This window comes from Sinocyclocheilus rhinocerous, unplaced genomic scaffold (genome assembly GCF_001515625.1).
Source record: "Sinocyclocheilus rhinocerous isolate Xijiao unplaced genomic scaffold, SAMN03320098_v1.1 scaffold127, whole genome shotgun sequence".
Taxonomy (NCBI): Eukaryota; Metazoa; Chordata; class Actinopteri; order Cypriniformes; family Cyprinidae; genus Sinocyclocheilus; species Sinocyclocheilus rhinocerous.
Genome location: NW_015664685.1, coordinates 756,364 through 783,308, shown reverse-complemented (window position 1 = coordinate 783,308; position 26,945 = coordinate 756,364). Strand labels below are relative to the sequence as shown.

Sequence of the window (26,945 nt, the reverse complement as noted above, 5' to 3'; positions counted from 1 at the left end):
CCTAAACAAACAACACACAGATCGTGTGTATCCCCCGCTGCCAGATAGCGTGGGCAGGGAAGCACACAACGTCTGTAATCTGTAAATTTTCTTTTACCCTTTCTTTTTTTTTTTTTTTTTTTTTAGCTTGCACAATAGCTCATATTTCTCTGGCAAAGTTCAGGAGATAACATCCTTAACACTTGCACACTCAGACTTCTTTTAGACTACAAATCAGTGCTTTCGTGCATTAAATTCACGCATGAAGAAATCTCTGGCAAAAGCAAAGCATTGTCAGTGATGCAGCTCAGTCTACAGACCAGCAAAGTAGTAATCGATGTATCTGTGTTTTTAGGAGAGGGTACTGGGGGTGCCTTTGAGGGTACTGCCCCACTGACAAGCTACAAGTAAAGGTAATTTTTGCACAATTTTTTTGTTCAGCATATATTAGTAGTTTTAATATATGCATATGATAGTTTTCATATATGAATATTTAGACTCACTTCCTTCAGTGAAGTAAGTTTGGGCTATGCCGTAGGTCGTCTCACTGTCGTTCACATTCTTCATGTTGCAGGTGTCTTGGTATGGTCTGATGTGCAGGAAGAAATAATATCTTGTATAGGGCTGAAAAACTGCATTCAAAAAAAGACAAAAACAAAAAATTGCTGGAATCCTTAATGCTGTGAATAAATAAAGCTTTAATTCTCCCTCTTCTATAATCAAGGTAAAATATATATAAACGTATATTTTGTGCTAATAGAAAACATTACATAGTTGTAATAGTTATTTGTGTCTAGATCTAAGAATTTATTTTTTTTTAAATTACAATAATAAAATCTCAAATTTACGATTAAAAATAAATAAAAATAACTTTTTCCCCTTGAGATATATGTTTGAAAAATAATTGGACAATAATGATTAAAAATATACACTCGTGTGTATTCAGTGTGTAATGAAAACATCTTTACTTTTTACGTGACGTGACATGACGTGACATGTGACATGTGGCCAAGTATGGTGGCCCATACTTGGAATTAGTGCTCTGCATTTAACCCATCCAAAGTGCACACACACAGCAGTGAACACACACACACCATGAACACACACCCAGAGCAGTGGGCAGCCATTTTTGCTGCGGCGCCCGGGGAGCAGTTGGGGGTTCGGTGTCTTGCTCAAGGGCACCTCAGTCGTGGTATTGAAGGTGGGAGAGAGCGCTGTACATTCACTCCCCCCACCTACAATCCCTGCCGGGACGAGACTCGAACCAGCAACCTTTGGGTTACGAGTTCGACTCTCTAACCATTAGGCCACGACTCCCCCCCACCCCCAAATATCTTTTACAAGATATTTATACCACATTTTTAGTGTTATTAAATCAATACTTTTGAAAATGCTAGAAATATGATTACAACATAAAAACATGTCATTCTATAGAACGTTTTCTTTTACACTAGGTTTTTTTCATCAACTTGGACATCCTTAGTTTCCATTGACTCATTATACAAATATACTATTCTGAAGTTAATTTATCCTACTTATTAAGGAAGAATGAAAGGGAACAGTACTGCTCTCAGTTTTCTCAGTTTTTTCTTTGTGCGTCTGCTTCACATAGAATGAACGAAAAGCTGGTATCTGTCCTTTGGCCCACCACTCCACAGAGTAACAGACGCTTGAGACAGAGCTGCTCCAGGACAGACTAAAACTGTTGTTGCCGGTTATGTTGACAGTGAATGGCCCAAACGAATCTAAAAAATTGTAAATAATACACAGCATTTACGACAGCAACGTGGCAAATTTTCTCATCCAGTGTTCATATATACAGTATGTTTACTCATTGGACATGAGGCTAACCAGAGTAGTCTGCATGTAGCACTTAAGAAAATATGAAAGCAATGTACCCCTCCATTCATCCATTTGCTCAATGGCTATACTGGAAACAGGAGACGAACCAGCACTGTTTAAAGCCCTGATGCTGATGTTATATGCAGAGTAAGACAGGATCAGGGTGAGAGATGAATCTTCAGTACTGAAGCTGTCCCGATTGCTGGGTTCCCCGGATACTTTCCACACTGTCACACTGTAGTTAGCCACAGCCTCACTGTTTGCATACTGGGAAAAAAAGGGATGATCACCCAAAAAAAAAATTCTTGATTCCTATTAGAATTTTTATTATAATTTGGAACCGATCTTAAAGGATTCTGTTAACACTTTAGAACACTGTTCCTTCATTAACGAATAACTACACAGGAACAAATGAGTAATGCAATGTTACCATTCTAATAACTAATATTAACATGCAGTAATTCACGTTTCTGTTCAGTTTCGGTTTCCTTAGCCTGGACTTTTAGTTTGTAATTCCCTTCTTGCTTGTGTTTCCCTTTGTTCCAGTTTGTAGTTTGTTTCCACGGTTACAGTACTAATTACCCTCACCTGTGCCTTGTTTAGCCCTTTGTTATCCTATGTATATAAACCCCTGTGTTTCAGTAGTCTTTGTTGTTGCTGTCTTTCCATGCAGTGTGCGAAGCGGTTGTTGAATTATTCTATTCTGCCTCTTGCTGGATTACCTCATTTGTTTATTGAAAAAATTGCTTGTAAATAGATCTTTGCCTGTACTGCTCTTTCTCCTGGAACAAAAAAAGCAACAACTACTAGCTATTCAGTAACTATTTGTTCATACCTCCCAGGAAAACTATTAAGAAACAATATACAATTTAATAATTTGTGTGAAACTAGTCAATAAATTAACCTTTTTACCACTACTTTAATATTTAACCACTAATAATCAATAGGTAATAACAGACTTATGATTTGGATAAGCTGTTAATAATTAGTACATTTCATGAGTCCTCTTACAGAACCATTTACTAAAGATTGATAATGGATTTTAGTTTCCGAGACCTTGGGCAATCATTCCTCTGAACTTCGTCCTTTTTTGTAGTCATTTTGTTGTAAATTATTATTACTAGGTTACTTAAAGAAAAAGATATATTAGGTCCACACTTCTCACCAAATCACTGGAGAGCCATAAAGACTATTGGAACCTTTCGAGTAATTAGCCATACCCCAAATGCCAGTGACTAATTTAACGTACCTTGCAGAAAGATATGCTTATTTGTAAGTCTTCTACTTCAGTCCTTTTTATTATTATGAATGGTTAGAAGATTCTATACTTTAGGATTAGGTTTTTTTTCTTAATAACTATTGTAATAATGATGGTAGCTCTCTAGTAATGACTCAATTGTTACCAAATCCTTCAAAAGGAATTACTATTCAAAACCTTACAAAAACCTTAAAAGCTTACAAGAACTTCAGTCATTACTAGGGAGCTATCATATAGAATACTGTACCGAAATAATTAGTAATTCCATCTGAAGGATTTGGTAATATTTGAGTAATTACCATGGTCATCACTTTAGAAATAATTATGCATTATTCACATTTATAATGAAACTGTATATAGTTTTACATTACATTTAGTCATTTAGCAGACGCTTTTATCCAAAGTGACTTTCAAATTGATTCTGCGTCGCGATCTGTTTAGAGCAGATCGCAACGCAGAATCAACGGGGAAATCGCGCGGCGGCGGGACATGCTTTTACATCAATGAGAGGTGGTGTACAGATGTAACTGTGTTAAAGAAGATGTGCTGTTCAGATCTAGAAGTGCTCTTCATTAACTGTAAGCCTTTCTACTCGCCGCGGGAGTTTTGCTCGTTCATTCTCGTAAGTGTGTACATTCCTCCACAAGCACACGTGAGACACACACACACACACACACACACAAAGACAAACAAGTAGATAGAATAGAAAAAATAGAAAGCTAGTGTTTTGTTTTGTTTTTTTAATAAAAAAAAGATAAATAGATAAAGTAGAATTAAAATAGAATAGAAAGTGCTAGAGTTAGAGGGTCAAATAAAGATGGAACAGATGTGTTTTTAGTCATTTCTTGAAGATGGCTAAGGACTCAGCTGCTCGGATTGAGTTTTTAATCAGTTTTCTGGGAGGTATGGAAAATAGTAATTATTGATTAGCTAATAGTGAACTACTACAATCAGTGCTAATAGTTAATAGTAGTTACTAGAATGTTAATAACTGTGTTACCTGTGTAGTTATTCAATACTGAAAGAAAGGTATTGGTAGCACACCAGGACCCAAATGGGAATAGGAATTCTCTAAGAATCAGATAAGATTCGATTAGAATTTTTGTTCTGGATCCCATTAATTCCACCACAGAAAACACCACAGATGGCCTTGGGAAATTACATGTGTTAGTACCTCCCACTTCACGACCACTTTTCTCTGGCCTGGTGATATAAAACGATTTTGCATATGGTCTTGGATCTCCAGCTGGATTGATGGTGCATCTGTGAGTTCTGGAGAATGAAAATTTAGAAAATACAGTGGTCAATTAAATATTAAAGATAAAGTGTGTGGTTTCTCTGCCACCAGCACCACAAATAGACTTTGAGTGGAGTGACTGGGAACAACATTGGCTCAACCAATACCATGAGTTTAGTGCAACTCTACCTGTTTGATCAAACAAGACAAGGGAGTGTTTGTAACTTATCCAGTTTCGTGGCACAGAAAATGTACACTTCACTAAAACAAAAGTATAGTTTCAAGAAAATACAGATATCAGTAAATACACACTTGTTTTTAGCCACTTTGGAAAGCCCTGTCCTCAACTCACCAGGTGGAACCATGATGACCTTACTGAGTGGACACTGCGCACACTCTTTGTTGGGAACACACTGTGTTTGCAACTCGTAAGGCAGAGATGGCGTCAGATTCCATAAAACACATTCTTTGTTGTTTTTAGACTGTTGCTGTGGAGGAAAAGAGTACAAAATTAGGTGGAACAAGCAAGTAAATTCACATCAGGTAATGGGCCTGTAGCAAACTTTACTAAAAGTCCTACATTTTTACTACTAGAAAAGTAAAGTTAGTCAAAACAAACTTAGTGGGATTGAAAGTCTAGATTGAAAATTTTGAAAAGGTGTAAACATTTTTACAGACAGAAAGATACAACGGCAGATAGAATCTATTCTTAACTATACTTCAGCCTTGTTTTTTCACACCGTGGTAGCCCACCACACCACTACTCTGTTCTGTACCAAACCGTCCATATTATCAGCTGACTTGCATTCTACTCAGTTCCAGTGTGTTATACCACACTGTAATATGCCGCAGAACTAGATACTGTCAACAGCTTTAGCTTACCAGCTCAAGACCCTTGGGCTAATGTATAGTATATAGGTTACCTATGCACAAAATTGCCATCCATAAATATATTTTAAATGAACTCCAACGGCCAAGCAATAAACATCCTGCATACTATTTTCCTAAAATAAGAGGACAACATGAAACAGTCTTTGGCAGTCTCATCCAATAATGAGACATGAAGAGATTATTTCCATCTTAATGGCTACTCTTAAAACGGAAGTTAAGCACATTACATCATGGGTTGCAGTATGCCAATGAGTGTGCTATAATTGTACGCTCTCAGAAAAAAAGTTGTCACTTGGGGCGGTAGTATTTAAAAAGTTGCTATACGTACCATTTATGTACTAATTTGTACACTCAAAGTACTAATATGCACCTTTTACGGGTTAATATAGTACGGAGGTTTGGGAAAAGGTACACACTCTATTACTATAACCTTTACACCAGGATTTGAAATTAATCAGGGTTTAGGGAAAAAAATGCCCAAGATATTCATAAATTGAGAGCAAAAAAGAAAAGCCACCTTTTTATACTCATCTGACAAATTATTTACCATGCGTGTCAGCTATAATTTTTTTTCATAGTTATCAGTCATAATTATTTACGAGTATTTTTACTATGAGAATATCACTATGAATTAATTATGAGAATATATTTCAAATTATTAAGTAAATGGATGTCGGAATGTGCAGTTATTTGTTTAGGAAATAAATAATAAATGCCTGACCTCTTGTCAGATGTCCGTTACTGACCTCTTTCCACTTTGTAGTGTTGAACTCTCTGTACTTAACAAGGAAGTTTTTAATATATTTGCTTTCAGTTCCCCAATCCACCCAAACAGTCAGATGGCCTGAGCTTCTTTTGTAAATTAGTTTTGAATGAGGACCACACATTGCTGAAATGAAAGAAAACGTTAAACATTGCAATGCAGAATCATATACTAATATGCAGAAATTTCGGTCTGGTAAAATAATTTTCAAGCAGCTTTAACTAATATTTGAAGTTCTAGTACTTACTATTTTTAATAATTCTAGTAACTTCAAGCTTAATCAGTATATTTAGATTAAGATCAGGGTTTCGATACAGTTAAGATTTTAATGAATTAGAAGTTACTAATATTAATATTGTTGATTAACATACTCATCATGGATGGAATTCCACTGAAATTTGTGTAGGTGCACGAGGGCTGATCTTTACTGGTTGCAATAACGTGAGCCGTCATATTCCAATCTAAGACAACAACAAAGTAATTGGAAGTCCAAATTTTGTCCTTCTGATGTACAGCTATACAACTACATTTTCTCCTACACAGGAAACAAAGAGTGTGGATTGTTAAATAGAATTATCAGTTATCAAATAAAGAAGACGTTAACTTTTAATTGTGATATGAGTATTAAAAAAATCAAACAACAGCAATGGTGTGAAGCTCAGCCTCAGACTGCAAACAGAATAAAGTTAAAATCATCAATTTGTCACTTCTTACATAAACTTACTGTTTTGTGTACAGCGTGTATGAGGTTGACATGTTTCCTTTCCATTCACAGATGGACATACGTTTATTTTTGATATATTTTATGTAGCATGCCAAATCAGAGACTCCTGTGAGATGAGAAATATCCACTGATAATATAAACAAAAAATAATGTTGCCACTTGCCACAAATACAGTGCAAAATAGGACTTGAAAGTCTTAAAAATGAAATGTAAACAAAGTATTTGTCCAACTCCGGAGGTCTAAACCATTTTATTTTCTATATTTAAATGAAAAAGCAAGAAAATTAATAAAAAATAATGAAAAAAAAAAATGGGGAATAGGATTTGAAATAACGGAGTAAATTAAGCTGCCACTATTTTGACAACAAATGTTGGTTTGTAGTAATTGATAAACTAACAGGGCTGAATGTAGAGCTTGTGAATGCAGTCAAAACTTTTTGTGTAAAATCTGAGAACATTTGTTGAGATTGTCAAAATTATGACATGATGCTTTATCATTTTAATTGTTAAACAGTCAAAAAGGTTAAGCGCTAGCTTACACTTTATATTATATAATAGTTCATCTGAAAACCTAGTTAATAGAAGAAAAAAATATATTTAAAAAAATTCAAACTCGGGTGGGTCATGTCAGAAAATAAATTCACTGTCCTTACTCTCCACATAACTCTCCCATTTGTCAACTTGGTCTCTTTTATGATTTCCTCTGGCTCAATTAGACAACAGTGGGCAGCATTAGTGTAAACAGACTGTGCCAACCAGATGGACAATTTGCACTTACTGTAAATAGACTCTACAAAGAAGAAAACAGCAATCCTTAAATTTTATAGGGCAACCTGAACTGCGCCTCTTCCATACAAGAACTGAATATATTTTATTGGACTTTTGCACAAGCACAAAACTTTCAATTTAGTGGTGATATAAAACCTTAAGATGTGTCAATGTACACATTGTACACAATACAAATGAAGTATCAGGTGTGTTATTTATTCATGTTACACTAAGAAAAAGTAGGATATTCGATTTTACTCCAATCTACTGGATAAAAAGGCAGCTTGCATAGTGGAAATGTTAATTTCTTACCTTCTGTGTTGCTACATTTATCAACGTTCAAGTTTTCACGTCCGCAGTCACAGGATCCTGTTTACAATGATAAGCTGAGTTAAAAGATTTTTTTTTTTGTTATCTTCTAAACAATGGCTATAGGCTAAGTGCCTGCAAAAGGAGAATTTTTTGAAAAAGAAAAGTCTTTATTTTACGTGAAAACGTGCCTTTGTTTTCTTTTTCTAAAAATCGTAAAACGTGTTTATTGTTTACAGGTTTAAATAGAAAAACGATTTTTGTTTCACATTTCACATTTTCATTATGGTCTCAGACCAAGTGAATGTAAACAAGACACACACACGGCCCGCATACTGACCTGTTGACGCTACAGTTGTCCAGAGAGATACGAAACCTGAAATTAATAAACGTACTGAAATTACCTATCACTTCAGCAACCATACGAATGAAGTTCAATACTATACCATAACTCTGTTAAAATACTTTTAAAACACACACACACAGCTAAAGCACATACCTAGCGTAATGTAAAATGCAGCCGAGCACTTGCGCATTGTCGCCTCCTCTGACAGTCTGCTACTCAGGCAGCCTACCAACTAACGGAACAGTACGGGGTATTCCCTTCCCATCACTCATGAAACTACAGCCCAACAGGTGTTCTTGAACTCTCATAGGCTGTCTCAGAACCTAGAGAACTGCCTACCTCGAGAGCACAACTCGGTAACGTTTAGGCGCGGCTCAGCATTTTTGGCCATTATATAGTAGGCGCTAAACGACGCTGCCAGAAGCTGATTCGCCACAGCATTCAGACACTTCTGTGTTCTTGGAAATGTGCCCTTTTATTTATGTCTCAGAGCCGGAATAGATGTTGTGACTCGCCCTCAGAACGAAACACAAAAGAAAATATTTTGTCTGTGGACGTTTTTTTTCTTTTTTCTTTTTACAATGAAAGTCGCTGAGGAAATGGACAAAACATTTGAAGCATTCTTTAATATATATATATTTATTTATTTATTTATTTAAATATGATTAAATTATGACAGAATTTTTAGGGAAAACTGTAGCTTTAATTTTTGTAGTCTGACAATTGTTTATGCACAGTCAAATTGAGGCTCCATACACTGTGGTAGCAATCTGTGCCATCATAGCCATAGAGTAACTGGATGTTAATTAATCCTCTTCAGTATCAAATTGCAATGGAACTGACCTATACAGAGCTTGTGCAAGAAAAAAACAGTTTCACTTCTGCAAACTCAGAATAGAACTAGCATGCATTGTTGAATTTTGTAGAGGCAAAGCCTCTTGAAACTTGAAATCACTTATGACTTGAGAACTTTCCTTTTGATTTTCTCACTGAACTGCAGTTTTGTGTCAACCCTTAAAAAACAGCATTTTTATAGCAAATATTGATTTATTGTACTATTGCAAAGAGTGAGATGTACAGAGATGTACAGACTAGTCTTTAATTTTTCAGGGGAGACCAGAGGAGTGTTGTAACACATTGTATCGTGTTGTGTGCGTGCGTGAGTGTAACTTTGATATATGTATGTTTTTTGATAAATGGATGTTTGATATATGTACAGTATATCAACAACTATAAACAAACAAATATAAAAACAGATAACCAACAATACAGATACAGTTATGTGATTCTTTAACATATTTACAAATTAAATGTTATGCCAAAGAACTTTTAGCTGTCTATCCTTTAAAGTTCTCAAGTAAGTTATAGATACCACCATTAAATAATCATTGTTATTATATAACGGTTAAATTGGACAGACTTATTTTTATATATATATTATTAAAGACATTAAAAGACGCCTATATGATATAAACTATCTTTATCAATATGACTTTGATATTTGATATTTTTACCTCATGGCAAAATTCAGTTTTTGTTTATTATGTTCACAGTTGAAGTGGTGCATAACAAGTACAAAATGTGTGGTGGGAACTTGCCTTTTTAAGGGAACCAACACTTTTCTTAGATTACTCTAAGGCCCTTGAAACTTTTGAGAAATGAGTGAACGTTTCAGATGACAGATCTCAGAAAACCAAAGACGAACTGTTAAGTCAGTTCACTTCTTTGCTTCTGTTGAGCTTTCCAGGAAACATATTTTCAGCCTGATGTATGGACCACACATTCTAAAGTTGACTGAATTCTCTGTCTGAAAGGGAGTTGATTTTACTAATAAACTGCACATATGAAGTGAATGAAGACATTTCATGCTTATAAATATCAGAGTACCATTGTTACACAAACAAGTCCAGTGCATAAAACAGCACAAAATCAGGATAAACAAACAGTTTTATCTAAATAATGCATTTGGCAGTTACTAGACATACTGTACTGGAGAATATGTGGTATGAGCTGTGAGAAGTTAAATATCTCTCTCTTTCTCCTACATGCACACACGCACACAGGAAGAGACACGTTCACACTTCAGAGACTTCAATGTTAGGAGGCCCAACTTAGGAAACACATTGCAGTGTAACACTAAAAGCTTGTCCTCCTTAACAGCATCTACACATTTCATTTATCAACACAGAAAAGACATCCAAGCAAAAACCCAAACCTTGACATATACACTGTCTTACTATTTTAATAAGATTGGTTGTGTATAGCTGGAGACCTCGGCATCAACCAACCTGCAATGTTGTTTATGTGTATGGAAAAAACCTCACAGCTTTCATACTACACATAATTAAAGAGAGTTTTTACCCAGCTTGCTGCTAACAGCACATGGAACGTGTTTTTGTCACAGCGCGAACCACACAGTGATCAGTGGGTTTGATAAAATTTGTAAAGAACATCCTTTCAGTTTGTTTACATAGCAGGGCACATTCTGAGAAATGAACTGAGCAAGATTGAAAAATTTTTTTTAATATATTTCCTTTACATATTTCAACTTTGTTCCAACGTGTGGGTAAAACACATATAGAGCAGTCAAAGGGACATTCACAGGAAATTGGTCATATATTTAGAGTAATGTACAGCACAGTTTTAAAATCCCCCACCTGTAGGTTTATCAATACTTTTACCACTCATTGCTTTGATCACCTGACGAATGGAAGACGACGGTCTTGATCCTTGATTGAGATAAGAGTGTGTGGGCTGTTTTGCTCTGTGTGACATTGTGGTAAAGGTTGAGACTGAATCAACATCTTTTCAGAATGATACAAGGATAGTGAGATGATAATGAGAGTGGTGACAAAAAAAATCCATGCTAACACATACAGAAAGTATTTAGACCCTTAATTTTTTTTGCGTTGCAGCCATATGCTAAAATGCATTCAATTATTTCTTTTTTCTCCCCACATGAACTATTGCTCTGATATGCATTTTTAGCTGTGAGACCTCATAAGTGTGCCTTTCCAAATCAAGTCCAACTGATTGAATTAGCCACAGGTGGACTCCAGTCTAGTGAAGAAACACCTTCAAAGATGATTCAGAACAATGTGATGCACCTGAGCTATATAGCAAAGAGTCTGAATAACTATGTGATATTTCAGTTGTTTCTTTTTAATAAATGTACTTTGTTATTGTGGGGTGTAGCGTGTTTATTGACATGCTTTTTTAAAGTTTAGTATAGGGCTACAACAAAATGTCAATAAATAATTAAATATAAGGGGGTCTGAATGTTTTCTAAATCAACTGTAAACATTGAAATTGCATATTCTACCTTTTTCCATTGTGTTTTTATATTATTCTCAAAAAGTTGGACTATAGGTCATATTGGGAATATCACAGGCCACTCATACAGTTATAAAATCAAACTATTGTAGATGCACGCCATCTAGTGTGAAGTAAGTGTACTAACTAACTAGATCAGGGGTGTCAAATCCTGGAGGGCCAGAGCCCTGCAGACTTTATTCAACCCTAATTAAACACACCTGATCAAACTAATCAAGTCCTTCAGGCTTATTTGAAAACTACATGGTATGTGAGCTGGAGCAGGGTTGGAACAAAACTCTGCAGGTCTCTGGCCCTCCAGGAATTGAGTTTGGCAACCCTGAACTAGATATTTCACCTTTGTGATGTAAACTGTCACAGTACACAGTTGATGGTAACACTTAATTTATTTTGATAGTCCACTTTAGACATTTTGCTGACTATAAGTAACTTTGCAAGTAAATATCCCCTGCCAGTCATTAGAGTATTAATAGTGCTTAATATCTGCTAACACAGTGGTTCCCAACCCTGGTCCTGGCGGCACCCCAACACTGCACATTTTGTATGTCTCGTTAATCAAACACACCTGATTCAGGTCATCCGCTCATTAGTAGAGACTCCAAGACCTGAAACTGGTGTGTCAGAGAAAGGAGACATGCAAAATGTGCAGTGTTGGGGTGCCTCCAGGACCAGTGTTGGGAACCACTGCATTAGAGCATAGGTCTTCAACCCTGTTCCTGGGGACCCACTGTCCTGCAAAGTTTATTTCCAACCTGCTTCAGCACACCTGGCCTGTGACTTTTCAAGTGATCTTGAAGACCTTGATTAGCTGATTCAGGTGTGTTTGATAGGGTTGTAGCTGAACTCTGCAGGACAGTGGGTCCCCAGGAGCAGGGTTGAAGACCTATGCATTAGAGTTGTGGTTTTCCATAAAACAGTTGTGACAATCGCACTTACAGTTTAGAGATTATTAAGGTTACACTTTATTTTGATGGTCTCTTTAAGAAATTCAGTTGACTATAAGTAACTACATGTCAACTAACTCTCATTAGTAGAGTATACTTGAAACTTAACAATGTCTTGCTTTGAAATGATTTTCTTGAAAAGTGTGCTTGAGATCTTTCTTGGGACCCAGGAATAGACTTCTGTCCTCTGTAGTGGACATTATATTTTAGTGAATTTCTCTGAGAACTTGCATGTCACAGTTTTAAGTCTGGATGTCCTGTGCAGAGATACCAAATGTTTGGAAGTTTCATCATGACAACTCCCACTCTTATGGTCTTTAAAAATGGCTGACATTAGTTTAGTGATCAAATTGAACTCTCTTATGGGAATATGATAATATTTTGTAATTATCATTTAAATCTGACTCATTTTAAAGCTGTCTGTCATAAATCAACATCTCAGGAAAATGTTAAGGGGTTTCAAATCAAAATATGACTTTCTGTTATGAAACAGGACATCAATTTCACATGTCCACTGCAGAGGACACCACGACTAAAAGCATGTTTATTACGCATTTTGGGAGACACACCAAAATAAATTATATTTCAATATCCCTATGAAATATTAGATATCATTATGAAAATCTTGCCAATCATTACTCCCATTATCATACTTCTTTTTTCATGACATGTTGCCCCAAGAACTCATTAATATGCAAATTAGATACAATGTATAGATACAGTGGGAAAACCCGTTTATTACCATTTTACTTTTTACATTTTACATTTTATTTATTTTAATTTTTTTTCTTATGCACTAAAAACAATGTAAAGACATGAAAAAATACAAAATTCACAAAACTTTTTTTTCTGGGTCTCAGGAGGTTAAAATAAATGCTACTTGGTTTGAAATTATGTCATACAATGCAACAATATTCATGGATTGTAAGGTGTGTCTTAAGTGTTTAAATACTTTTAAGGGGAATTTCATACTGCAGGAATCCACTAGTGAAAGCAGATGCTTTCCAGATGAAGCGATCTTTAACAGACATCTTGCATACGTACCTGTGCTATCTTGGCTGTGACTATCCCCGTCCTCAGTGCACATGGGAACTCCTGAACAAAAAATATATATATTGTACACAATAAAGCCAAACCACTGGCCTACGTGTAAAATGATACAAATAATTTGTGTCTCTTGTTTTCATAAAACGAAACAGAGTTAATTTTTATCCCTGCTGTAATTGTCAACTCAACATCTGTCTGGGTCTGTGTTCGAAATGGCATACTTGCTTACTGCCCAGTACACAGTGCATACTGCCTACTATTTTTTTTAAAGAACAGTGTGTGAAACAGTATACAATAAGCAATAAATGTTTCAGAGTAGTATGCTTAAGTGCTGTCACATGACAAACGAAATGAAAAAATGCATAAAAATAAGGCTTTTATGAAAACAATTAAAAAATTGCTTACCAATACACAAACTATTCACAATTGCTAAATTGGGCTAAAATAGAATGCTCTGGCTGAAGATTTGGCTCTCACCGATGGGAGTCGGCTCTTCTCGTTCGCTACAAAGAATCGGCTCTTAGAGCCAGCTCATTCGCAAAGGACACAACACTACTCTGGCTGTGTTCGAAATGGCATACTTGCTTACTGCTTACTGCCCAGTACACAGTGCATATTGCCTACTATTTTTTTAAAGAATAGTGTGTGAAACAGTATACAATAAGCAATAAATGTTTCAGAGTAGTATGCTTAAGTGCTGTCACATGACAAATAAATTTCTTTCTGATCTGGTATGTGATGGGAAAAGGAGAAGCATGAGTTGACAAAAGCCAGGATCGAACTCGGGTCGACTGCGTCAAAAGCAAACAGCTCACGTTTTACTTGCTGCGCCACTGATACTTCGAAAATACATTAATGTATTTAATTATGTAGTTAATGTGGGTAATCCGGGCATTCCATGCATACAGAAAATTCACATACTATTCACAGTATACACACAGCATACTGCAATATAGTATGGTAGTATGCCATTCCGAACAGCTTCTGTACTGATTTCAGTGTACTTGAGTTATATTTAGCAGATTCTGGCGAATATAGTAGGTTATCCGGGTATTACATGCATACAGAAAAATTGCATACTATGCACAGCATACATACTGGATACTGCAGAAATAGTAAGAGTAGTATGATAGTATGGCATTTCGAACACAGCCAGCGTTTTTCGGACAAACCTTTTTCTGATTTAAAAGGCCTTGACCAGCGCGCTCTTTTCTCATTGGCTGATGGGCGGGGTTTGTTTGGCAAATGAGCGCAGACTTTAGTTAAGACACTGCAGCGTCCCACAAAGCAGGACGCGATACAAACTTCACTTTCTATGGATGTTTGTCATGTTATGAAGACTCATGTTAACTCAAATTACACCAGTACAGTGAAGGGAGTTCTCTCGGGCGCTCAGCTGGAGCTCAGATAAGACGTTCTTCAGCATGTCTTTAGTTTAAGACATTTAACGTGATGTTTTAGGGCAATGGAGAGTGAGCAGTCAGAAACATTTGGAGGCGGCGGAGGCGATTCATCAGGCTCCGACACGCTTTCAGAAGTCGAGGCGAGAGCCGAGCCGTATGAACCCGAACTACACTTAGAAGAATTTAAATGTCACTCCTCAGATTTTGTAGGTCTTGACGAAAAAGTGAAGGGAAGTGATTCTGATGAATGCAGCGACGAGATAAAATTGAGGAATGGGGATCACCAGGAAGAAGGAGAAAATGAAGGGGACGAGGATGAAATGGTAAAGTACATTGATTATAATTGCACTAAACACTCATGCCATTCAGTTTGCGTATGTTTGAATACTGAAAGCTGTAAGCTCGCGACTGCAGGTGTTTTTTGAGCAAAAACGCTCTGCATGCTGTAGTTAAAAATGATTTCCCATGTTGTTACTGTAGAATATTTGGTAGATACTACAGGGAAATATATTTTCCCTCTTTGATACTGATTGATATTGATATCCAACAACCATACATTCTGCTCCAACCTCTTACCGAAGTGTTACACATCTGCTGTTAATTCATTGAGAACTTTAATTCATTCATAATCCTATTAATTCGTTGAGAATTATTTATTTATTTATTATTTTTAACTTAAGATTAATTGTAATTGATAATTGTAATATCGCCATAACATGCACACTAAATTGCGATTGCAAGGCTATAGTTTGCTCATACTGAATTGCGGTCGGTCTCGTCTTTTAGCCTACATCTGTTTTCTCCTCCACATGTTTAACTATTTTTTGTCTTCCACGTTTAACCATTTACAAAGATAAAGTTGCTTTATTTATGCATGTCTGACAAATAAATCAATACATGCACATATTTGCATGGTCCATTACAAAAAATGTAGACACAACAGAAATTTGAGTTTGTTCATTAATAAATCACTTTATTTAAAGACTTGTTTATTTAATCAAATATTTATTTACATATTAATATTTACTTGTTTTATCAAAATATTTAATAATATTATGGAAATGGATTTGCCCTTTCAGTGGATAAAATTGGGTGACGTTATGTTTATTATATTAGCAAAATTAGGCTCAATATAATATTTAAAAGAGCCTAACTGTGTGAAGATGATACAAAAGCAAAAAAAATTGGTGTGTTTATAAATTGGCAGTTTTCGAAATTGTGCATCACCTTAAAGTCAACATGAACTCAAATGTTTACTTTATGATTTCATGTACCTGGTCTTATTTTGATTGATGCATTGGTGCATATCATAATCTTTCATCAAAGTGTCAAGTCAAGTCAAGTCAAGTTTATTTGTACAGCGCTTTTCACGATACAAATCATTGCAAAGCAACTTTACAGCAATGTTTGTTTGTTTGTTTGTTCAACAAACAAACAAAAAAGTTTGTTTGTTGATCACAAAGTGTAATAACTTGCTCTATAGCAAGACCTTCCTTTCAAGTTTTTCGTTCTTTCTTTTTATTATTATTATTATTATTATTATTAATCCATGTTCTCCAAGCGCCTTTCACTTTTCATAAATAATTCCTCGGCAATCTCACCCTGAACTGTAAATTCCATTTTAAGTTATTTGTCTAGAGGCATATGTGCAGTATTGTACATCTCAATGATTGCAGACAGAGAATTTCTAACGTTTAGCTGCAATTCATTCAACTCATATTTGTAGGTGTTCATTTACAGGTACTCTGCATATGTACTTTGAACTTTCTCACATGCATTTTCATCTGGTTTCAGTTTCATTCAGCTGTACATGTTGTGTTTGATTTGCACATGGTGTAAAAACAAAAGCTCCTTTTGCTTGTTTCATACAATAGGTTCTTAAAACCAAAGTGTGATTCTGTAACCTTTGTTTGCCTAGTCTAACTTGAAAAGTAGGTTAGTCATTGTCAAACTCTTCCTGACTGGTTTGTCCAGCATAGTTAATATGTCAGACCCTTTTCACTGGGTGTGACGTCTAATTGGCTTGCCCGAGGATTAGATGGCTTTGTCACACCAATCAGATACCTGAGATGCTTGTCGCTCTCAGAGCCATGTCATCACCCGTTTACTTACAGCCAGGTCAAGAGAGTGGAAACAAATCATCTGAAGCTCATATGCCACAATGGTATTGCAGTGCAGAAGACAGACTTCTGAGAAACAGTGCAGTTTATATTCCCCTGCTACTGTTTGTTTACATAAAGGGATTCCAACTACTGGATATTTATACACCCTTCATGTGAATAATCATTAAAAGGCCTGATCTGCATGTACTTGTGATGTTGTAGCCAACAGCACTTAGGACATTTAAGTGTCTGGATTATTGGCCATATTTAAAGGGGTCATATGATGCGATTTCAAGTTTTCCTTTCTCTTTGGAGTGTTACAAGCTGATTGTGCATCCTTTAAAATAATCACATTTTGTTGCTTTGCAGTCAAGCGGACAAAGTTTTTATATATTTATATAGTTTTATATAAAAACAAACAAAAAAAAAAACAATCTCTGAGTTGGAAAAAGGATCACCCCCTTGTGTCAGTATTTTGTTGAACCACCTTTAGCTTTAATTACAGCCTTTAGTCTGTTGGGAGATGTCTCTATTTAACTTAGCAATATTTACCCACTCTTCTTTTCAGAACTGCTCGAGTTCAGTTAAATTTGATGGTGACTGTTTGTAGACTGCAGTCTTCAAGTCATTCCACGTAATTTCAGTGGGGTTTAAGTATGGGCTCTGACTAGGCCATGCAAGGACATTCACCTTTTTCTCCTTCAACCACTGTGTGCTCAGTTTTGCTGTGTGATTTGTGTCATTGTCATGTTGGAAAAACCTTCCCATTGACAACTTTCTGGCAGCGGGCAGCAGATTTTCCTCAAGAATTTGATGGTATTTTGTCCCATCCATTTTCCTTCTTTCCTGACTAGTGCTCCAGTCCCTGCTGCAGAGAAACAGCCCATAACAGGATATTACCACCTCCAAACTTTACTGGAGGAATGCTGTTATTTGGATGGTGAGCTGTACTGGATTTCCGCCAGACATATCGTTTGGTGTTGAGGCCAGATAATTAAATTTTAATCTCATCTGCCTCAGAATCTACAAGGTGTGTTTTGGCAAAGCTCAGTTGTGTCTGCATGTGGCCTTTCTTGAGGAGTAGCTTTTTTCTTGCAACCCTCCCATACAACCCACATTTGTGGAGAATTTGTGATATTGTTGTCACATGCACACAATGACCAATCTTTGTCATAAATTCCTGCAGCTGCTTCAGAGTTGCTGTAGGCCTCTTGGTAACCTCTCTGACCAGTTTCCCCCTGGCTTTTTCATCCAGTTTGGAGTGACATCCTGATCCAGGGAGGGACTGTGTTGCACCAAATACCTCCCCTGTCTTAATAATAGACTTCACTGTGCTTCTAGGCATTGATAAAGCCTTTGATATTTTTTTGTATCCATCTCCTGACTTGTGCCTGTCCACAACTTCATGCCGGAGATCTTTTGACAGTACTTTGCCACTCATAGTTGATTGTTTGCTTCAGTTGCACTACCAAGAACTGAAATGCTCCAGGAAATCTCTTTTCATGCTGACCTAATCAAAATGACCACAGCTGATCACAGTTGAAAGTCAAATGGCTTTGTGTGCTATTGAGAAGGTGATTAGCTACACCTGATTGAGTTTACAAGTCACTTTTAGGAGGTGATACTTTTTCCAACTCGGTGATTCTGTTTTTTTTTTTTTCCTGACATGTTGGTGTTATATCTATCACCTTGGATGTTATAAGCTGCACTGAGTAAAGACCGCTGGATAAAACCATCTTCATTTCAGGATGCAACACAACAAAATGTGATTATTTCATAGGGAGGTGATTTATTTTCTTTACCCACTTTATATACATTATCAACACCACCATCATTGTACATTGTTAAGGTGATGTCATCATGATGATGAATAGAAAGGCTTTAAGTCACTTTGCCACGTTTTTCATTAATAAAATTAAAAACATCAGTGCACAATTTTCCACACCACAATCTGTCAAGCACATCTTACCAGCAAACATACATTCATTCACATCATTCTCTTCACTCTCTGAGGCAGAAGTCTCCAAACTCATCCTTACTAATCATCCTACTACTTGTCCGCTTGATCCTATTCCATCTCATCTTCTTCAAGCCATTTCTCCTGCAGTTGTACCTGCACTCACTCGCATCATTAACACATCCCTTCACAGTGGTGTTTTTCCCTCAACATTTTGACAGGCTCGTATAACCCCACTACTTAAGAAACCCACCCTTAACCCATCTCTTTTAGAGAACTACAGACCGGTTTCACTTCTTCCTTTCATTGCAAAAACACTTGAACGAGCTGTGTTCAACCATGTCTCTGCCTTTCTGACACAGAACAACCTCCTCGACAGCAACCAGTCTGGTTTCAGAAGTGGACATTCAACCGAGACTGCCTGACTCGTAGTTGTTGAAGCCCTAAGACTGGCAAGAGCGGATTCCAAATCTTCAATACTTATCTTGCTGGATCTGTCCGCTGCTTTTGACACGGTTAACCACCAGATCCTCCTGTCAACCCTATTGGCAAAGGGCATCTCCGGAACCACACTCCAGTGCTTTGAGTCTTTCCTATCAGATAGGTCCTTCAAAGTATCTTGGAGAGGTGAGGTGTCCAAGTCGCAACATCTAACTACTGGGACCACTTCTCTTCTCTGTCTACATGGCATCACTAGGTTCTGTCATTCAGAAACATGGCTTTTCATACCACTGCTATGCTGTCCATTGTCCACATTTGTAAGTCGCTTTGTATAAAAGCGTCTGCTAAATGACTAAATGTAAATGTAAGTCAGGACTTACAAAAAGAACATGGCCATTATGGACTTCTACGAAATATCTTTGAATAATATTTTAAAGGCCTTAATATCGTAAACATCCAGTATGTGTATAAACCATGGTACCATCACCAACATTCTTAAAGAATATTTCATGCTCCAGTTATGTGTTTTACCAAGCATATAGTCTTGCCACATATGTAACAAAATTGGTCAAAAACATGTATATTTATAAAACTGTATTTCATTTAAAAGTGTTCAAACAGCAATTTGTGCATGCATCGGAGTAGACAAAGTTTAAAAATTGCTATTACATGACACCTATAGCATGAAAAATAATTTCTTCACTGTTCATCAAGGAATATCAGTCATTGCACTATATATATATATTTCAATATCATATTTAATATTCAATAATGCCGTCAATAGTATTGTATAACTGTGGTGGTAGCCTGGCTGCGGCATTTGGGTATGATGAGGCTTTCTTGCGCACTTACAGTATTTCAACCCAAACCTGACCGCTTTCACTCATCAACCCCATTTTAGGTCTCTTAAATAGCCTCTTTCTGTTTTCACCCTTCCCTCATGAATACTGCCCCAGAAAAGAAAAAGATGTGAATGCAAAGACGGCAATACTGCGACACTGTCCTGAACGTCCACTGTTGTGACTTTAGAGACTACATGAGGACAGACAGCTTTCTGGAACTGTGGTTGTGGTATAGTGGTAAGGTTTTTGGTTTTAGCCAGGTGGCTTTGAATGTTAAAACATTTCTCTTTTTCCAATTTAATATGCAGTTTTTCGTTTGTTGTTTCTTCTGAGGCACTTTCTGTTCTATTTGTTTGGGCATGCCAACCAACCTGACACAGAAACATTAACTTAACCAATTCCCTCCAATGCTGCTAATGGTGCAGTAACCTTTAAATAATGAACTTATGATGAAAGAGCAGCAAGTTGTTGAGGGATAGTACATCACCCAGGCTTTGTTCAGACAGGCATTTTGTCTTTAATAGAACTTATAGTGTCTATAGAGAGCCTGCTAATATCCATATGTTGCCTTTTAAAAAATAAAATAAAATAAAGGCAGTACAACGAAATGCTACCATGATGTAGTAATTCTTTAAAATGTATATATACATTTAATGTTTTAGTGTTGGGGCAAATTAATACAATGTAAAAAAATTGCCTACAAATAGACTTTTTATTAAGTACAATTTTATTTATTTATTTACTTATTTACTTACTTACTTAGTAACTCTTTTGCTCACTCTTTTCTCAAATAGCAAACCCCTGCATGATACCATAAACACATGTTACGATACTACAGTATACCAGCGGAAGTATCACAAGTAGTATCGCGACACCATGCGAACTGAGAGATATACTGTACATATTATATAAGGCCGGATTCACAACGCAATCTTAAGCAGGACATAAGCAGTGCATTTTTTTTTCGTTTAATAGGTTAGAGTATTCACACCGCACGCAGAGACGGTGTGGCACTTCCGCGTTTCCCAACCACCATATGACATTCAGCACTGTGAAAAAATAGGCTTAATAAATGCACGAAAACACACCCAGTGTTTCCCACAGACTTACACTCTATGTGTGGCGGCACTTTCCCCGGGGGAAATATATATGTATATAATGTAAATAAAAAACAGCAGACGGGCTTATTGAAAATGCAAATTCATTCTCTGCCAGCAGGAGGTGCTTAGGAGCTGCAGAAATAGCGGTTTCCCCGGTAACAGCTGTAATCAAAGCAGCTCTGCGCTCATGAATGCTACTTTATCAGGCATTATAGGAAAGATGAAATGAAAATGACATCAAAACTTTTCTGAAGACAATCGGTTCCTTTCAAAGATACATTCATATAAAAACACCCGTGCCGCGTTTTGACGTGCAGTGCTCATGTTTATTCAATGAAGTCAAAGCATTTTGGAAAATCTATTTGTGGCGGTCCGTGTTGATATTGTGGTGGGCCACCACAAATAACTGGGAAACACTTGCCAGGAGATTTTGCCCAAATTTCAAAGGCTCGTTTAAATGATTAAAACTATAGTTTATATGTATATCCTAACGTTAAGATTACTTTTATCATGCAAACTACACTACAGCATGCTATATGCATGTGTGCTCACGCGACAAATGCTGTCAGTGTGGAAGCACGTGCGGCTCCTGCTCTGCTTGCGCATCCAGTGTGAAACAGGCAAATTCTACACAGCATTTTGCGCCATTTAAAGGGCGCCGCAGAAAGGCGACAGGACAAAAAAACACATTTGTATTGTTTATTTGAAGGCACAAGTGTTCGAACATTTTAGCGACTGCCCCACATACATTACTTACACAGGGTTGGGGAGTAACAGAATACATGTAACGGCGTTACGTAATCAGGATACAAAAATCTAGTAACTGTAATCCGTTTGACGTGAAAATTGGCCCAAAGCTCGGCCCTAGGGGCATAAAAAAGTCGAGGCCCGTCGGTCCCGGGCTGAAATGCAGGGCTCTAGTTCCTGGTTCTGTTGACACATGTTGACTCACGTGAGCCGCCTGCTGGTGCGTGCGCAAATAACACCCGTCTACAATTATTCTCCTCAAATAATGCTTACAGTAAAGCAATTACGATGCTTCCTGGTGTGAAAAACGTTTTCATGTCTGGACGTTTCACAGTTATTTTGTTTTCAAAGAGGATAAAGAAAATAACATAGTTGTACAGCGTAAGCTATGCATGAAGACTTTTGCATTAACAGGCTACTCAACCAACTTGAACATTTGCATGTACGAGTCCGACTAGCATGGAAATCATCACGTTAGCTAAAATGTAGTGTTTGTTAGTGATTTAAAATTCCATGGTGTGCATGACTGCAGTTGTAAGTTTTCTAGCGGAAAATGAGCCTGAAAATGTAGAAATTAACAACATGAGAGTCCCCACAACCCGGATCAGTCAATGAAATAAAGAAAGATCATAGCATTTCACATGCATTTTGACATGTAGGCTTATTTTAAAATAGACTAATATGTATATGGTGTACATTTTTTAATGTTGTGTATAAACTATATTTATTTTTACTTGTACATGTTAAAGAAAAAAATTATAAAAATAAAACTGTATGTCAGGGTTATGTTTGGTTTGTGTTCTAGTTTTCATTGTGTTTTCAGTTGGCCTGTTCCCTTGTGACCTAGTTTCCTGATTATGTCATTTTGTTCACCTGTGTCTTGTTAATTTACTCGTTAGTCCCTCGTTTGGTTGAATATTTATAGCCCTGCCTTTTTCTACAGTTTCTTGGTCCTGTCTCACGTTGTGTTAAGAGGTTGTGTTCATCTGTTTGCCCTTGTGGATTTATTAAAGACTATGTTCGTTTGACTATCTGCCTCCTATGTACTCCTTCAAGCTCCTTTCCCCTGGCAACCCGTGACACTGTAATAATAAACTGTATAGCCACATGTCTGCATAGCCTTTTATATAAATATATGGGCTGTAATATCTAGATAGTGAAACAAGACACGATTTTTAATAGTTTCAAATAGTTTTTATTAGTTTTAATTTTAAAGTCATAATTAAATAAAAGTACTTAGATATTGCTTTTTTGACTTATTTACATATGTAACTTGAAGTAATCCAAAAGTAATCAGATTTCATTACTTTTATATTGTGGTACTTGGATTACGTTACTGAATACTTTTTTAATGAAGTAATTTGTAACTGTAATGGAATACATTTTAAAAGTATCCCTCACAACCCTGTACTTACAGTAGAACCATAATGACGATACTGCGGTTTAAAAAATACAGTGGCACTGCCAGTATTTTGGAGCCTTAGTATCGCGATACTACTGTAGTACCGGTAAACCGTGCAACCCTACATTCACTATGTATTGAATGAGTGAAAGAACGATTTTGTTTATGAGAAATATTGTGCTGATACTAATATCATTATTATGGCAAGTTATTGACTGAGTACACTGACTGTGGAAAAAAAAATTTTTGGAATCAAATTCAAAATGTGTGCAGTAGAATGTGTACAAAGCCTCAGAAACTCTGGCAGTTCTGTACTAATGCATTTGTGCACTAAAGACTTCATCCTTAAGATGATATTACATTAGCAAGCCTAAAGTAATTATATGAATGTTTTCGTGATTATTGTTATAATCTCTCAGTCTCAATTTCATACCTCATAATTCATAATCTTTTCTGGTCATATTTTTGACCAGTGAATCATTCATGACCTCATTAGGGTGCATTGTTCTCAAAGTGATGAGCGCTATTATGTGTGTTTTTTTTTAATCAGTCTGAATTATCTGTTGAGGAGCGCTCAATAGGGCTCAACATGTGAAACTCCATTTCCGGGCTTATAAAAAAAAACATCAATTTATTTTAACAGGGTTTCTCGGAGCTGTAAAGAGGATGTAGACTAGAGTGTCGGTAGAGTGAATGGCTTACTTGTTAAGAGGATTTGCCATTAATCTGTTTAGGGTTTCTCCTGTGTCCATTGTGGGTGATGTCATCTCATCCCCAGCATGCCTGTCTGATTGCTGTTGATTTATTGGTTTTGCTTGGTCCACTGTTGATGAGACAGATACAGCATTGGCTTCTGGGGAAACTTTTTAATGACATTGACAAGGAATTTCACGGCGCCACTGATGGGTGTAAGGAAATAAATCCTCAATCATTAGCTTAAAAAACAAAACAAAAAAATACTTTTTGATTTCAAAATTATATATAGCTTTTGATATTGGCAGTTAATGTATTAATGTTTTTGACCTATCACAAACACTTTTGATGATGTTTTACAGTAGGTTTGTCTAGAACAGGGGTGGCGAACGTCGGTCCTGGAGAGCCTCAGCCCTGCAGAGTTTTGCTTCAACCCTAATCAAACACACCTGAACAAGCTAATCAAGGTCTGAACGGTTATTATGAAGCTACAGGCAGGTGAGTTTTCATTAGGGTTGGAGCTGAACTCTGCAGGGTAGAGGGTAGTCCTCTCCAGGACCGGAGTTCGCCACCCCTGGTCTAGAATATAACCTTATGAAACCAAAACCTTATTAGATTCCTAAAACGGTGTTAAATTTGAAGCTGCAGATCATATAATAGCAGTAAAGCTGACAGTGTGGTTTGGTTGGTGCTATTATAAGGAAATGGCTTACTGTTATGCCAGCATAGGTATTTTTTAAGTGCCGACCTGTTAACACCTGTGTGGATACTTGGCTGAGGTAACAACAAACCAGTTTGTAATGTATCTAATGTAAACTATGCCAGTGTCTGTTCTTCATAAATTGTATCTGTATTCAATCTTGTGAAGGTGCTGTTTGAGATGGATTCTGTTAATAATATTGGATTATCAAAGACCAAGCCAAGCCTGAGGATCCAGGAAAAGTGAAAGGCTTGGCAAATACAACTTTTTTTTTGTTTGTTTTTTAGGGAAGTGTGTGCTGGTTGCTCAACACTCTTTCAGGCACCGTCTACACTGAAAATGAGCAGTGGAAAAAAAACTATATTGCTCTCATTATACTGCTTTGTGCTATTTGACATCCATTGTGCTTTGCAGTGTGGATAGTACAATGTTTATTATAAGGACAGATTTTTGTAGGAATTTTCATATTTACACCAAGGTATGTACCTTGGTGATGGTTTGGTTGTGTAGTAAGGCTATAAGGACACATCAATGATTCGCATCAAATAACAGAGCCCTTTGTCACATATAAGGCTGCAACTATTATAATAATGAATAATCAAATTCAATGGATTCATTTGCCGGCTGAGCAAATGCTATTGAGATAAATGAGAATACTAACGATAACTTTCTCTAGTTACTTTATAGACCTCCATGATTCACAAAGGCCTGGTTAATTAGAAGTGCATTTGTTGTTAATGGGTTATATTTATTATTTTAAAACCTTTTTTTTAAGGTTTGATTTAAAATTTGTATTCTAATTAATGTGCAATTTAATTGCAAATTACACATCATTTTAAGATGAGAAATTACCCCCAAAAGATAAAGTCATTATTGTGTTAAATGAGAAAAGCATTGAAAAGACATGACAAAAAATAGCTTTAGAAAGAACTATTTTGATTCCGTATAGTTTCTTTTAACATAAACATTTATTTATTTATTTTTTCTTTTTATTAAATTATATTCTAAATATGAAACTAAAGCCGCCAGCAGGTGGTGGCAAGTCACTGTCTTAATGAAGGAGTCATTCAGTTATTCATTCAATCAATATATTAAAATGGCTGATTCATTGAGAAAAGAAGCAAGTAACTGAAATGGGTCAATCATTGATTCATTGGCTCACTGGATTCATTCAAAAATGTGGATTCATTCAGGAAAAAAACAACAACATTGTGTGTTGGGCACAACAGTTCTGTGGACAACAGTTCAGTAGGGCACAACAGTTCTGCTGTGGCTTTGTTTGGCACTATTTTCATTGGCAAAAACATAATGGGCCTCATTTACAAAATGAACATACGACAGAAAATTTGGCGTATGGTCATTTCAATGCAAAACGTGGAATTTATCAATATGGACGTGAGTGGTGGCTACGATCAAATCTCACGTCTGGTCTCAGCTCGTGTACGCAAGTTTTTGAGTTACCTGAACTTGCGCGCAGCATAGTAAATATGGTGGAGAATTGTAGAATGACAGCATTTTGTTAATTTAAATTTTCCTGACCGTCAAACGAAGCTCATTAGTTGATCGTTAACCAGTAAGATTAGAATGTCTTTTTTTGTTGTTTTGTACAGGGCTTTAGCTTTATATGCACGAATAGCAGCATAAACAAGACCATGAGGATTCAATCGTTGCATCATGCACCTGCAGCGCTTCTGTGAAAGGAGAAAAACAGAAATTAAGTCTATAAAAGGAATAAAATAAATATGATCACACAAAATATATAAGAGGCTATAATATAATTAACAGATTAACAAAAGGAAAAAAAAAACACTGTGCAACAAGTATAGAGATATACAGATATTAGCTTTGGATAAAAGCGTCTGCTAAATGACTAAATGTAAATGTATAGGCTACGCTCGTTTTTGTGACGCTCTTAATGCATTTTATTTATTTTCTTAATATCTTTATTAGATTTAATCCATCTGATCGCACAGGCGCCTCACGCACACACACACAACATTAGTTCTACCGTTGCCTGACATTTCAGCCATTCATCATCAAACTAAAATGCAGTCAACCAAACATAAAAGTTACACTGTTTATTTTAAAAGGTCCGCTGTAAAATGCGTGCAGCACCA

The 26,945-nt window shown here is 36.4% G+C and overlaps 2 protein-coding genes across 2 annotated transcripts in view; one reads left to right on the top strand and one right to left on the bottom strand.

The window, feature by feature from the left end:
- LOC107730327 (interleukin-6 receptor subunit beta-like) overlaps window positions 1-8,481 on the bottom strand; it is a 12,344-nt gene extending 3,863 nt beyond the window's left edge. The window contains exons 1-11 of the mRNA XM_016541128.1: window positions 8,271-8,481; window positions 8,112-8,147; window positions 7,775-7,831; window positions 6,695-6,800; window positions 6,342-6,505; window positions 5,954-6,096; window positions 4,669-4,804; window positions 4,254-4,351; window positions 1,878-2,088; window positions 1,545-1,724; window positions 483-611 (exon numbers count right to left, since the gene is read on the bottom strand). Coding sequence (XP_016396614.1) covers window positions 483-611; window positions 1,545-1,724; window positions 1,878-2,088; window positions 4,254-4,351; window positions 4,669-4,804; window positions 5,954-6,096; window positions 6,342-6,505; window positions 6,695-6,800; window positions 7,775-7,831; window positions 8,112-8,147; window positions 8,271-8,307 — 1,297 coding nt within the window. The 5' untranslated portion in view covers window positions 8,308-8,481. The remainder of the gene's footprint in view (window positions 1-482; window positions 612-1,544; window positions 1,725-1,877; window positions 2,089-4,253; window positions 4,352-4,668; window positions 4,805-5,953; window positions 6,097-6,341; window positions 6,506-6,694; window positions 6,801-7,774; window positions 7,832-8,111; window positions 8,148-8,270) is intronic.
- Window positions 8,482-14,719: 6,238 nt separating this feature from the next.
- LOC107730326 (microtubule-associated serine/threonine-protein kinase 4-like) overlaps window positions 14,720-26,945 on the top strand; it is a 131,594-nt gene continuing 119,368 nt past the window's right edge. The window contains exon 1 of the mRNA XM_016541123.1: window positions 14,720-15,167. Within this exon, the coding sequence (XP_016396609.1) occupies window positions 14,907-15,167 (261 nt within the window). The 5' untranslated portion in view covers window positions 14,720-14,906. The remainder of the gene's footprint in view (window positions 15,168-26,945) is intronic.